The sequence below is a fragment of the Clarias gariepinus genome, chromosome 22 (assembly GCF_024256425.1).
Source record: "Clarias gariepinus isolate MV-2021 ecotype Netherlands chromosome 22, CGAR_prim_01v2, whole genome shotgun sequence".
Lineage (NCBI taxonomy): Eukaryota > Metazoa > Chordata > Actinopteri > Siluriformes > Clariidae > Clarias > Clarias gariepinus.
Window position 1 is genome coordinate 4,918,657 of NC_071121.1, and position 14,681 is coordinate 4,933,337.

Below are 14,681 nucleotides of genomic sequence, written 5' to 3' on the forward strand. Positions count from 1 at the left end.
CTAAATGAGTGTAACTAAACTGTAAAAATCTACACAGCAAATATTACACTTATGTTCAGAGAAAAATTTGTATATATATATATATATATATATATATATATATATATATATATATATATACACACGAAAAAAGATTTTTAAAAAAACACGTCATTTACATAAGCATAATATATTTTTATGAAAATCACTTTCACACAATTAATTAAGCCGGTCATTAAAATTGGGCCATACATTTTCATCAACATCACAGTGGATGTCTTCGTTGTTCAGGCACCGTGGGGAAAAATCTACTGGCATGACGAATCCAGGAATCCAGGCTTGACATTGCTCAGCAGTTATATCACCACAAGCTCCACCCATGGCTTGAAGAAGGGAGACATGCTCATGGGGATGGCGATCATACACCTTCCACCTCCTTGTAGAGCAGAATTTCTCAATTGGGTTAAGGAAAGGGGAATATGTTGGAGGGTCATGATGCAAGGATGTGTTAGAAACCATTCCTGAACCAGCTGTGCATGGTGGAAGCTGACATTGTCCCACACAACAACATAGATGATGTCTTCTCCCTGACAGACCTGCTCAAGCTTATTTAAAAAACCTATCAGGTGTTCAGTGTTGTATGACGCTAGAACTGGTCTACAGCCTACCACACCATCTTCAAATATATCTGCACACATTGAGATGTTTCCCCCACGTTGTCCAGGGACTTGGATGGTTGCCCTTTGGCCAATAAGGTTACGTCCTCTGCTTCTAGTTTTTGCCAGATTGAAACCGGCCTCATCAACAAAAATATACTTGTGATGATTTACAGCAGCGTCCCTCTAAAATGATAATTTGGTTAGTTTTTTTTTTTACAACTAATAGTTGTCAGTACTGTTACAGTAATTGCATGCCAGTTTAGTATTGTACCAGAATATATTCTGAACGCAGTTGTTTCACCCGGACATTGTTTCTCTCAAAAGGAACCAAGTAAATTTGTTTCTTGGAAACCTGGTGTTTCTTCAAAAGCCGGGCAATCGTTGGAAGGCTAATTGATGGCACATTGATAAAGGTGTCATTGCTGTTCTCAATAGCCTGTTTGATTTCAGACAGCCATACTGTATGTCAATTCTTGCCCTGACCATTTCCACCACAGCCAACTCCTGCTGGTCAGTCAAAACACGTGGGCGACCACCACCAGGTTGTCTCCTATTAATTCTGTGGACAACAATATACTGTCAATATTGTAGTATTACAAATTACATTACTGTAAACTGACAATTACATGTTGTTCATCTATACAATAAAGTACTATATTTTAGAAGTGAAGTTGCTATAGCAGACTTACCGGTTTTCTTGGCAAAGAGTTCTGATGATAGAGCTGACAATTGACCTTTGTAAATTAGGCTGTACCAACCTGGCAGCCTCAGCCATGGTAAAGGCTTCATAAAGGCTCATCTTCATTAGAGATGATGGTGCGTTGTCTTCTGCCTACATTTATCTAAAGACCACCTCTCTGTTGAGGAGCACCACCACCTCTTTCCCTTTGTCTGTGCCCACCTCTCTGTCGAGGAGCACCACCACCACCTCTTTGATAAAGGTTTCCTCTCCCTACGAGTCTATCCTGCTCCATATTTGAACAATGCAAAGTCTTAAACACAGTTCTACTTATATGGTAACTAATTGTGATCATCAGGTGAAACAATTAGTAATTAGTATTTCTTGATTGAAAGCTCTTGCAGCAATTTGTAACTTACAAATGACCAGACATTAATCAGTCAAGTTGAAAATCTATGGACATAATGAATGATTAATTGATTAAACATTAAGATCAGTTGAATTAAATGACAGACAAATGTATTATACTGAATAATAGGAGATTCAAATCAGAAATTTGATAGTGATGACATTATGAAAGGCAGTAACTGTGACCAAAACATTTATTTAGATGAAACACTTATTTTGTGTAGTGAAAAGGATATTTTGTGATTATGTGTATTGTAGTAACACAATTGAAAATATGCTGAAATGTTTTTAAAAAGTGCACTTTTGATGAATGGTTGTGATATAAGTACTAAAAATTTTGAATATGTACCAATTGCTTGTAAAAACTGTGCCAAACCAATAAAAAAAACTGTAAAGCAAATGTTCTCAATTGTATCACAATGATCATGTGTTCTGAAATAATGATTAAGTGGAATAAAAATATGTGCAAATACAATGAAATCATGACATCAGATTTAAAAGAATGACTATTGATATTACAAATGTGATCAGTAAAAATTTTAAGAGATTTGAAAATGCACAATTTACTTATGAAAATAGAACCAAAACTATTTAAAAAAAACTGTAACAAAACTGAAAAAATGTTATTTTGTTTTGGGTTTTGATATTTTGTTTTTGAATTAGTTATTTTGTTTTCTGTTTTGTTAATTTGTTTTTGAATTTCTTATTTTGTTTTGGGTTTTGATATTTTGTTCTTGAATTCGTTATTTTGTTTTCTGTTTTGTTAATTTGGTTTTAAATTTGTTATTTTGTTTTGGGTTTTGATATTTTGTTCTTGAATTCGTTATTTTGTTTTCTGTTTTGTTAATTTGGTTTTAAATTTGTTATTTTGTTTTGGGTTTTTATTTTGTTTTTAAATTAGTTATTTTGTTTTCAATTTTGTTAATTTGGTTTTGAATTAGTTATTTTGTTTTGGGTTTTGATATTTTGTTTTCTGTTTTGTTCATTTGGTTTTAAATTTGTAATTTTTTCTGGTTTTGTTATTTTGTTTAAATTTTTATGTTTTTTTACCTTTGTTAATTTGTTTTGCACTTTTGTTCTGTTTTTCCTTCTCCCCAAAAACATCTCATACAACTACTTACCTTGTGTGAGAACATGCGTTTAAAGTGTGGACAGCTGTATAGTTAACTAGGACACCATGTAATGCATCATGCTTTAATTATTTATACTCATCACTGTGGCATGATGGTTAGCACTGTGGCTTCACACATCCAGTGTCAAGGTTATGATTCTGGCCTCGCGGTCTGTGTATGTGGAGTTTGCATGGTTTCCCCGTGCTTGGTGGGTTTCCTCTGGGTACTCCGGTTTTCTCCCACAGTCCAAAGACTTGCAGATTAAAGGCATTGCACATAGTGTTTGCGAGTGTGTATGTGTGTGTGTGCACAATAAGATGGGCTCCAGGCCCTCCACAACCTTGTACAGGATAAGTGGTACATAAGAAATTAATGAATGAATTGATTAATCACTTAATAAAGACATCATCATCAAGCTCCTTGTAAAGTAAAACAGTTTTTATTATGCTGCATGTATTTTAAAAAATAAGGAACGGTCATATGTACAAGGGAACACAAGAGAACTGTTCCATTATGTTTTACCAGCATAATTAATTATGTGATAAATTGCCTTATGATGGAAAAACAAAAACAAAACATTTAGATTAGATATTTTGCAATTATGGGACAAAATTGTAATATTTTAATGCAATTACCAGGTATCGTAACCATAACAATAAAATAGGTAACAATATTAAATAAGCACTCACAATCAGAACTCATTATCTATACGACTTATCCTGTGTACAGGTCACAGGGAGCCTGGAGCTTATCCTTTGGGCATGAGGCGTGTACACCCTGGAAAGGGTGCCAAATCATCAAACGGCACACATATAGTGGGCAGCTGTCCTAATCTGCATGCAATCATGCCATCGATATAACAATATAAATTAATTTAAGTTATTAAGTTTGACCTTTTGTTATACAAATGCGATATAGTTATATACAGGGTGATATTAAATTATTAAATTAAATATTAAATTGGCTAAGTAAATAAAGCCATAACAAAAGGATGTATGATGTAATGCAACCAGTAGATAAAACAGTTACAGTTTAGTTAGCTGTAATGAAGAGATTAAATATTGAATGCTGTCTTTAAACAAAAATAATATTTAAAAGTTTATGCATAAAATTAATCAGAAAATGATACTTTTTTTATTATACACATCTACTGTTCTAAACACAGTTGTTATAATGTTGGTTATTAGAGATAATAGCATATATTATATTTTAAATATACATTTAAATATAATTTTATTTGTCACACACAAATGACAGAAGTCATACACAGTACAATGCTTATGCGACCGCTCGTGACCTTAAAATCTAAATTATCAATAAGAAATAAATTAGGGAATGAAATAAGAATTAGAATAAAATATAGAAAAACTTAGCTGCAGAAAAAATAGGACGACAAAATATAAAATATAGGATATCAAACTTAGCTGTACAAAATAAAGACAATAATAATATTTAGTTTTTTTTAAATATATATTTTTATATCCTATTTTTTTATATTTTGTTGTTCTGTGTTTCTCTACAAATGTTTCATATACTGTATATTTTTCTAATAATAATGTTAATAAATAATTTCACATAAAGAACACACATTAATCAGGCTTAAATGTTAAATCTAAATGTTAAATAATTATAACATATAAATGCTTCGTGTGAAGGCACTTCGGCCCCGCCCATATCTTGAGACACGCCCACTCCGAGTTGACAAGCGAGTTTTTTCTCTTTTTTTTCTCAGTTCCAACATGGCGCTGTCCTGTGTGCGGATGTGCCGCGATGCTCCTCTGCCGCTTCTGCGCGGGACGCGGGGGGTCGTGCGGGTCAGCGCGGGATTCTTCAGTCCTACATTAACCAGCACGACACTCAGGTGACTCGGGGTTAATTGATCAGTAATCGTCTGCTCGCTGTTCTAACAGTTCCATCTTAAAATGTCTCCAGTTACCAGGCCGGGCACAAGTGACACAGCTCTGATTAAGGTCACTTAACATTACATCTGTTGAAGCTTTTGTCTGTACGTTGGTCAGAACTCACACTTTTAAATATATATCTATATCATACATTGGAAACCCCGAAACCAGTCTCATTAAATTTGTCTGTCTGTCCTGATAGATTATGTCACAGCATTAGACAGAAACCTTTGCACTACTTGGATATTTTATATAGAAGTCTGGGATTTGAACCCCAGACCTTCCGATCAATGACCCGGTAACCCACAGCATTCACAGATTGAGCCACTCGACATCTGCCTGGAGTCATGATTGAAATCAAAATATTGAGTAAAAGCCATGTTACAGTATGAACAGTTACAGTATCTGACGAAAGTTAGTACACCCCTCACATTCCAGCAACCACTTTACTATACGTTCTAAAGGGACAATACTATAGAAATAAAACTTAGATATACTTTACAGTAGTCAGTGTGCAGCTTTTATAACAGTATAGATTTACTGAATCTAAGTGAACATGTTAAAATTGTGTCCAGTATTTTGTGTGAGCGTCGTTGTTATCTGTCACGTCCCTAACCTTCCTGGGCCTGGAATTCACCAGAGCTGCACATGTTGTTGCTGGGATCCTCTTCCACTCCTCCATAATGATATCACGGAGCTGCTGGTTGTTAGACACATGACATCACTTCGCCACCTTCCGCTGAAATAAATTATTAGTCCTGAATAATAATTTATTATTATTATTATTATTATTATTATTATAATGTACTTGCTCAGCGAAAACAAACACCTGCACCAATAGATATTATTAGAAAAGCTGAACTTTTTATCCTACTAGGATTAATCCATATTTTCAGCACTGAAGTGGTATAAATGAATTTTAATGTGCAGGAGTCATTTTAAAACAGGACAAAAAGTTTATGCATAAAATTTATCAGAAAATGATACTTTTTTAGTACAGTTGTTATAATGTTAGTTATTCGAGATAATAGCATATATCATATTTTAAATATACATTTAAATATAATTTTATTTGTCACACACAAATGACAGAAGTCATACGACCGCTTGTGACCTTAAAATCTAAATGATCAATAAGAAATAAATTAGGGGATGAAATAAGAATTAGAATAAAATATAGAAAAACTTAGCTGCAGAAAAAATAGAACGACAAAATATAAAATATAGGATATAAAAATATTTTTTATAGTATAGATTTACTTTTTTTCTTTTCCTTCCTTTTATCAAACATGATAAAAGGAAGGAAAAGAACCCAAAGGAACATAAACAGAAACCCCAGACAGACAGTAACCCCAGCTCAGAGTTGGTCAAATCCTATTAAAGACAGATAAGTCATATAAAAGTGTTATAGGGCATCATAATCTTTGTTAAGGAATTGTCTCATCTTCATCTCTTATAGAGTCTGTTTAGCGAGGCAGTACTCATCTTCCCAAGCGAGGTACGGCCTCGGCCAAAGCATCGTGTCAAAGTTAAAATGGGCGAATGAAAAGTACGAGAGGTTTCTTCAACGACGCTTCCCTAGATTCTTCATCCTCTATTCTACTTTTATGAGAGGTGAGGTTTAATTGTGTTCCATTATTTTGTAGTGAGGATTTAATGGGATTGACATTTTGAAATTTGAATTTCTTAGTCAAATATGTGCAAATTTTTTGTGCTGTTCTTAAAGAAAAAAGAAAGACACACGGTTAGGCATGTTTGGTAGAATTCTCATTCGTCTGCTCAGAGCCTGTTTGTATGTCCTTGTAGGATTTCGACTCTTCTTCGAGGATGCCCGAGAAGTGCATAGGATCAGAATTCGAATTATTAAAAACAACATCAATCCCCAGAAGCTGCCTTACCGTGAAATGGAGAAGCTCAGACAGGTGATTTTTTTTTTTTTTTTACATATATACCCAAGAGTTGTATAATTTTAACTAATAACCACAGCCTGTATTTCCAGCTTACAGTATTGTCAGGATTAACATTACTATTGTACTGCTATAAAAAAGAACTTTTCACATTAAAGTTGAAGTTATTTGAAGTTATTGAATGTATGACATGCAGTACAGTGGGTGGACGTTAGGTGGCGACATAGTGCTGATACTTTTTCAGAACATAATTTTTTAAATTGTTAAATTTGATCTACATAAATATCCATTGATTTTCTAATTGGTGCTCGATAAAGAAAGTGGCTTGGTTTGCAAAAGGTCCAATTGGATTATTATGCAGTACATACTTATAACAAAAGTGCTTTTTAAAAACCAGTATGGAATAATTTTTTTTCATTAAAATGTATTTTGTCTTATATAAGGAAACGTATATAAAGGATTAACAGAGATGCTTATCGTATAATATTGTGGTTATAATCTTACAAAGATATCTGCATTTAAATCTGGACATGCCATTTATCAGTAAAGTACCTAAATGAAATCTTCGAAGATGTATCTTTGAGTACATAAGGCAAAAAATAATAATAATAATAATAATAATACTTATCAGTTGTAATCATGATCAAGGCACCGTTTTTAAATGTGTATTTGATAAAATGTATTAAACCCAAGTCTTCATGTTATTACTGTATATAACTGAAATACTTCATATTTGTCCTGACAGTTCCACAGAGACATGATCAAAGCCATTCCCCTGGTGATCATCTCCATTCCTCCTTTTGCCAACTACCTGGTGTTTCTTTTAATGTAAGTATGGAATTTGTTTTCCACTCTACAGGTAAAAAAATGTGATAATGAGTAGAGGTAATTTCTTTTATTATTATTATTATTATTATTATTATTATTATTATTTATCGGTATTATATTAATTTTAAGAAAACATATTTTTCTCTTTGTACAGCAGTATATATTCCAGACCTCATTCAGATTTAAATGCTATAAAAAAAAACGAACAAGACGAGTTCAAGTCAAATCTGGACTTTTGCAGAATAACAGAACGTAGTTCCTTTTATGTCTCTATATAACCCCTTTTACACTAATGCACTTATCCCAGCGTTTCACACCATCGAATTAGAAAGTTTTCTCAGTACTCCGGAGCCATGATCATACTGCCTGCTTCATGTCTAAAACCCCGGCCTCTCAGGAACCCCTTTAATGACCCAAACATGTAGAAATGGCTTTAAGTGAGGTCAGGACTGTACAGCAGATATGGCGATAACTTCCTGTAACGTGCAGGTGGCGTTGGAGAATGATCGTGTACAGTTCACACAGACAGGTGTGTCTCTTCTACGGGAGCAACTGCATGGGCGAGAAAGTCGTTCACAGATGTACGGCCTTGTTTAAAACATTTGCACCATTTAAATGTTGTGCAGCTAGGAGTCTCATCACTGTGAATGAAAAATGCAATTTGGTTTGACGTCTTCATTCAAGAGAAAGTCTCGGTTTGACTTGAACACCCTTGAAATCTACATTCCTAGTGACCAGTAAGGAGGAGGACAGAGATGCTGTTATAGGGCAATACCCAGTGATGTATTACGCCCCATAAAAGTTGATTATTTTCCAAAAACAGCTCTCTTATTGCTCATACTGTATGCTACAGTATAATACATCATTGTCATACTTTCCAGGTACCTTTATCCTCGCCAGCTTCTCATTCGCCATTTCTGGACGCCGCAGCAGCTCGAGGAGTTCCAGCGAGTGTATCACGCTCAGAGGACGCAGCATCACCAGCCGCTGCTCGACGGGTTGAAGACGACGGCGTCTCGCGTCACGCACGGGCAGCTGAAGAGCGGACTTACGGAGCTGTGCGAAAAAGTGCGTCCCTCCACACGCCACGACACGGATTGAAGGGAAAAAAAATGCTGATTATTAATATTTGTCCATGTTTCCAGGTACAGAGTGGAGTTCATCCGGTCGTGTCAGATCTCCACGCAGTGAGAAGTTTATTCTCAGGCCCTCCGCTGGGGATCAGAAGGATGGGACAGGATCAGATGGTTAGTCCTTTATAGCGAAGTAACAGTCAGGGCTGGAAACTAGTGGAGTAATGAGTATGTGTTATTACACTAAAGGATTTTTTTTTTTTAGGATATTTTATTTATGCATTACTTGAGTAATAAAAATACACAACTTTTTACTTCTTACATTATGTTAACTGATGCCAGACTAAATATCCTCTACAGTATTCTGCATGGTTTTACCTGAGCAGTCTATTAGCTTTGTAGTTCCACTTTGTAGTTCCTTTTTTGTGCTTGCTGGTTATTGCTTGCAGAGAAACCTTTGCCCGCTGCTCTTCTTAACGCCCCGTCTCCCGGCGTTCTGGATTGGCCAGCGATTGAATAGCCACGCCCTAGAGCTCATGCACCTGGATCGTGCCATCGTCAAACTGGGACTCCATCAGCTGAATGACGTGGAGCTCAAAGAGGTGAGAGAGAACCTCAATGCATATAAATGATTAACGCTCATGTTTAGGATACACCTGGTATTTAATGTGAATATATCTACAACAACATAGATTTTACAACATAATTCTGGTGTTCTCGATTCGTGATTGGTCAAAAGGTGTCGGCCAATTAAACAGCAGCTGTGACATGTTTTTGAAATGATTAAAGGTCCCATATTGTACTATTCCCACCAACAGATTATCACCAGTCTTGGAGCTCCTCCAAAGTGTGTGTGCATGTGTGTGTGCATGTTAATACCTGTCAGATTTTTCATTTCTGTGATCTCCCTCAGTTTCTTCCTGTTTCAGTGTCTATGTAAATTAACTACTTATGACAGCACCAGAGTTGGGCAACGAGCCAGGGGGGAGGGGTTTCTTCTTGTATGAGGTCACAATAGGGGAAAAATCGAAATGGCGTGTTTAAAACCCATTCATAGGGAATGTTTTCTTATTTGTTTGTTTGTTTGTTTGTACACATACACTGAACTGAAGACCTGATTTTGTCTAAAAGGTGAATTTAAATGCGTCGTTCCAATACATAATCGATTCTGTAACATCAGCTGATTCACAAGGGCTCGTAAGGTTAAAAAGACGCGTGCAACTGTTGATATGATGAGAAATTATGAAGGAGATGTATATTTAAAATTTTCGGAAGTGTCAGCACTCCTGGACAGAAGCGTTCTACACGTTTCAGTATGTTTGTTTTTAGTAACAGTACAATCTGGGATTTCTCCTTTTTCTTCGTGCACATAATTTTTTTTCTTCGAAAAAAAAGAGAGTTCTGGTGAGAGCAGGTCCGCTTATGTAGCAGAAGTGAGAACAGGAACTGACATGTTTCATTTTAAAGTTAAAAAGTATCAAGTCCTTCAGTGACAAATAAAGAATTATCATTAAGATGTGTACAAACACTTTAGGACATGGTGTTACAGGAAAGTAATGAACTTCAGATCAGTCACGGTAGCTCAGCTTTGCATCATACAAACCCCAATATTGATGATTTTCCAGTAACCGCGTGTCTCATATGTTTTATTTTTCCGCATGTTTAATGCATCACTTCTTGATCATGTGACGTCTGTTTGCAGGCGTGTTACGTCCGAGGGCTGAACGCGGCGCTCCTGAGTCCCGCACAGTGCCGAGACTGGCTGGCGCAGTGGCTGCAGTTCTCATTGCACCTCAAAGGTGAGAGACAACCATGACGTGACGTCTTTTAAATGAAGGGTTCAGCCGAAGCACTTTACAAATGTTGACTTTACGTACCATGAAAAAATGAGTCCAAAGAAAGAAGGATGTGAAAGAGTTGCACTTTCCTTTCACTTCACTCGCAGGTGCATAAGGATACGTGTTGCATTGAACAGCTAAATAATACACGCACCGGGTAAAGTGCACCCTAATAAAAGTTCAAAGCAAAGCGTTTTTTTATGATGTTGCATATTGTAAAATTTTATATGCATATCATAATTTGGGCTACAGATATGAAGCAGACCTCCGAGCAAACATTTACCCAGTAACAGCTGTACAAATTAGCTTTTACACTGAGATGGGTGTGCCAACTTTTCTAAAGAATTCATTTAAATATCAGTTCGAGTAATAGCACGTATTCTTGACTGACATAAATGAGGGGTTTTGCAATATTAGCACTTCTCTAAATTGGATCCCTTTTTTTTTTAAATATGCAAAAAAAATACATGGGAAAAATGATTTTACTTTGTCTACTTACTTAATTTAACCAGCAAAGTGGACAGAAAAAAACAGGGCATGATTACTGATAATATAAGGAGGAACTTATTATCAGTCTTATTGCCCATCATCATCTTATTAGGTATTTATTATAACAGCAGGCAAATGGGATAAAAAAATAAATACATGGTGCTGTACTTGGAGATTGTTAGAAATGCTTCGGGATGTCTCATAGTCATATCTCAGCCATCTGAAAGGATTGACTTGAATTCAATTAAAGGTCCCATTTCTTTAACAAGTTGATGCACGTCTCGGAACTCCCCCGAAGTGTGTGACATCAAATGATGCATGCCAAACATGCTTGGTTTCACTCTTCATCAGAGCTACTGCTGGGACTCAACCCACCTGAGAAGTGCAGAGATGAGTAATAAAGTATGAGGTCACAATAGGGGGGAATTACCATTGGTTTGTTTAAGCCTTGGTTAGTACCACCAAGGCGACAAATTAGGTAATGTATTGTACTGTTTGGTTTTTTTGGTCATTTATTTTACACACACACACACACACACACATATAGAGTCTCATTTTAAGACTGATTTCTCACTTTATTATTTACTTTATTATATATATGTATGTATATGTATGATTTATTGTGCCCCAGGAAGGTGGTAGAGAAGACCCTACATAATACCCCACCCACACTTCGCAGTTTGGGGCTGCTTCGTTTTTTCCCTTTTCCACCTCACAAACCCTAAATAAACTGTGCGGGCGGTTCCTCCTGCAGTCACCCCGTCATACTGTATTCGCCTACTCACATCCTTCCTCCGTTTGCTCTGCGCAGAATCCGAGACCTCACTGTATCTGCATGGGATGATGCTCCTGACGGTGAACTACCCACGAACACCACGCAGCTGATGACAGCCTGTGTTTTCCAGCCACGCTATCTGTTCATCAAGTCCACAAAAACCCTCTAATGAGGGAAACACAGAGGGCGTGAACGCGCAGCGTTATCAGAGACGTGCCAGGCCTGTATCAGGGTCTCCCGGTGCAGCACACACACGAGTTACAGCGTTGAGGGAATATGATGGGAATCTTAAGCTTAGTTTTTGTTTACTTCATCAGAGTGATTAGAGGAATGAGTGGGAACGTTGATGAAAGCAGCACAATACACTGAGATCAAACACAAGCGGGAAGTCGGCCCTCCTCGTCTTTACATGGAACCGTCGGGTTCATTCCACATTTACATATAACTTTGAACCTCAGTAACACACAGTCTTGCATGCAACACTTTCTCATTCTATCCTAAACATACATCTACAAACGGATGTATGCAATAGGGTTTTAAAAGAAAAAAAAAAACTGTTTACATTCTAGTTGTGGTTTTTCTGCCAGCGATGGTTCAACCACCGTGGTGTGGTTTTTAATTCTGGCTTGTGCTACGCTTTTTCCCTTCGTGAGTTTTTGAAGTCATCTAGTCATCAGATCTGTGATCTGATCAAATTTATAATTCGAACAATATTTACTGTATATTTATATTTGCATGGGTTCCTCAAAACAACCAAAAAAAGCATAAATATCAAGAAATGTCATTTATTTAGAGCTGCAAGTTCTAAAAAAAATTTTTTATTAATGCGAAGTTACATCATAGATTTGCAAGAAAAATAAAATAAATTCTAATAAAAAAAAAGGGGGGGTGGGGAGTTTCCCTAAATATCAGTGCAATGTTGATCGATTCTTAAGGAAGTAGTCTCTTATTTGTACTTTATATGGATTTACAGTAGAAACAGAGGAAAGATTGATTAAGTTACATATCATGGGTCTTTCGTGTGGCAATTCAAGAAGCAGATTCTTTGAAGCAGATTCTTTAAATTCAAGGCGAATTTTCGCAACATTGTGACAAGCAATGTGCATGCTTAATGGATTATGCATTTATTGTTTGCACTTAAACAAACACGCCTTAAATGTTAGATATCATTAAACAGACCGATCGCTCCCCAGGGGTTTAAAAGAAAAAAAAGAAAAGAAAAAATGATTTAATTCATGTCAGCACGTCAAAGATAGGTTGACTTCCTATGAAAATGTCAGATGTGGCAACCCCGACAAGATCAAACGAGATTATCACAGCTGAGTGATTTGACAAATACGCGAGAATCGTTTTGAGTAGCCCACCCCCTCCACGTCCCACGGAATGAGGTCCACGTCCCAGTTTTTATGAGAACTTTCACATCTTCATGCATTTATCCAGACAGTTTGAATCCTTTAGAAAGCAGTTAGAGAAAGACATTGTGATAAAGCGTGCAACGTGTCCGGACCCGCCAGAGACAAAGCTCTGATGTAGACACACTGATTTGCTCCATGTTTTAGACCGAGCCTCTATAAATGTGCCTTGATGTTATAAAGGTATGATCTCTACTACATAGAGAATAGAACAACCTTTTAATTCACATAGTGTGTGTGTGTGTGTGTTTATTGAATGTACTATGTGCAGTAAACCCTTTAAGTAAGGTAAATAGTTATTCTAAGGTGAAATTGTGCTTTGTTCACTTCCTTCCCTTCTCCTGTTCAGCAAAAACCCCTGAGTTCATAAGGTTATAAGACTTCATAAAGTTCAAACGTGTGTGTTAAAGCCAAATTCACACTGAGACAAGCACCGCAGCAATGATGTTAGCAGTTTACACTTGACTATTATGTTTTTCTTACTATCCTTGTTTTTTCCGTAATAAATTCAACATAATTGACCTTGACATTGTGGTTTGACTGTGTTTTAGGTTGATATTATAAAGATATTTTCAAATTATTAAAATAATATTTGAAAGAAATATCACAGCACTGTTAAAGTCTTAATTTATTCTGATTAGTTTTCACATTTTCAGCAAGTCTACAAGCTCCAGTAACTCATCGGCCTGTAATAGTAATGCGCTGGTTCTCACATGGTTGTTGTTTCTGTATTTAATCATTTACAGCGACTGCACCGCTTAATCTTAAGTTATTTAGGGAAGTACATTTAGGGAAGAAATGTGAAGCGCCAGCACTTTGTGACTCAGAAATTCACTGTTAACAGACACTTCACAGCATTAACCCTAACTAAAGTACGTTATAAACTGATGCAGTCGTTAAGTAGTTTAAAAATGCAGTTGTGGGAAAAGTGCTGTGACATTTATTTTAATGCTTTAAAATTGAAATATTGTAAACATTTTGGTTCTGATTTAGCGACTAATGCATTTGGAAATATATCAGCTAATAATGTAACACTGATTAAAATCATTAATCTGTTCATTCTCTATATCGCCTGGAGCCTATCCCAGGGCACGAGGTAGGGTACATCTGGCACAGGATTCACACGCATACTACATGCAATTTGGGAGCACCAATCAACTTAATTTCAACTTAAATTGTGGGAGGAAACCGGAGAACCTGGATGAAACCCACCAAGCATGAAGAGAACATGCAAACTCCACACACACACACACACAGGCCAGAAGCAGGAATCGAATCCTCAACCCTGGAAGTTCAAGTATCCAGTCCAGTGGTTAAATTATAAAGGATCATTTAAAAGGTCCCATGTTTTTACTGTTTCTTTAAAAAATTAACTCAAGTCGCAGAGCTCCCTTAAAGTGTCTCTGTTAATGCTCGATATTAAATAACTCTCAGATAATGCCTTTTATATATATATACACCTCGCTCCTCTTCCAAATGTGCCATTGCTAGTGCTAAGCCACACCCCCTCAGAGAACTGCAGAGCTGAGCAACAACCCGGGGAGGGCGGGGCTCTTTTTTGTGAGGTCACAATAGGGTCAATCTAACTGTCTAACTCTAGCTTGTTTAGACCCTAGAAAGG

At 36.4% G+C, this 14,681-nt stretch overlaps 1 protein-coding gene across 2 annotated transcripts; it reads left to right on the forward strand.

Moving 5' to 3' along the window:
- The first annotated feature begins 4,537 nt into the window (after positions 1-4,537).
- Positions 4,538-13,587, forward strand: letmd1 (LETM1 domain containing 1). Of its 2 annotated transcripts, none has more exons than XM_053481861.1 (9): positions 4,538-4,698; positions 6,198-6,352; positions 6,545-6,660; positions 7,391-7,473; positions 8,355-8,541; positions 8,619-8,720; positions 8,996-9,148; positions 10,249-10,345; positions 11,685-13,587. In XM_053481861.1, exons 1-9 carry the CDS (start codon positions 4,577-4,579, stop codon positions 11,756-11,758), a joined length of 1,089 nt encoding a protein of 362 aa, XP_053337836.1. In that variant the 5' UTR covers positions 4,538-4,576; the 3' UTR covers positions 11,759-13,587. The 2 variants fall into 2 exon arrangements, with proteins under 2 accessions (XP_053337836.1, XP_053337837.1); XM_053481862.1 differs by having other exon boundaries at positions 4,689-4,807.
- Positions 13,588-14,681: the final 1,094 nt, after the last annotated feature.

What these genes read in the sequence shown, in the direction of transcription:
- letmd1 (XM_053481861.1), top strand. Translation starts at nt 4,577, where the DNA reads ATGGCGCTGTCCTGTGTGCGGATGTGCCGCGATGCTCCTCTGCCGCTT. An exon ending in TTAACCAGCACGACACTCAG is followed by an intron (nt 4,699 to 6,197) that starts GTGACTCGGGGT and finishes CATCTCTTATAG; the next exon opens with AGTCTGTTTAGCGAGGCAGT. An exon ending in TACCTGGTGTTTCTTTTAAT is followed by an intron (nt 7,474 to 8,354) that starts GTAAGTATGGAA and finishes CATACTTTCCAG; the next exon opens with GTACCTTTATCCTCGCCAGC.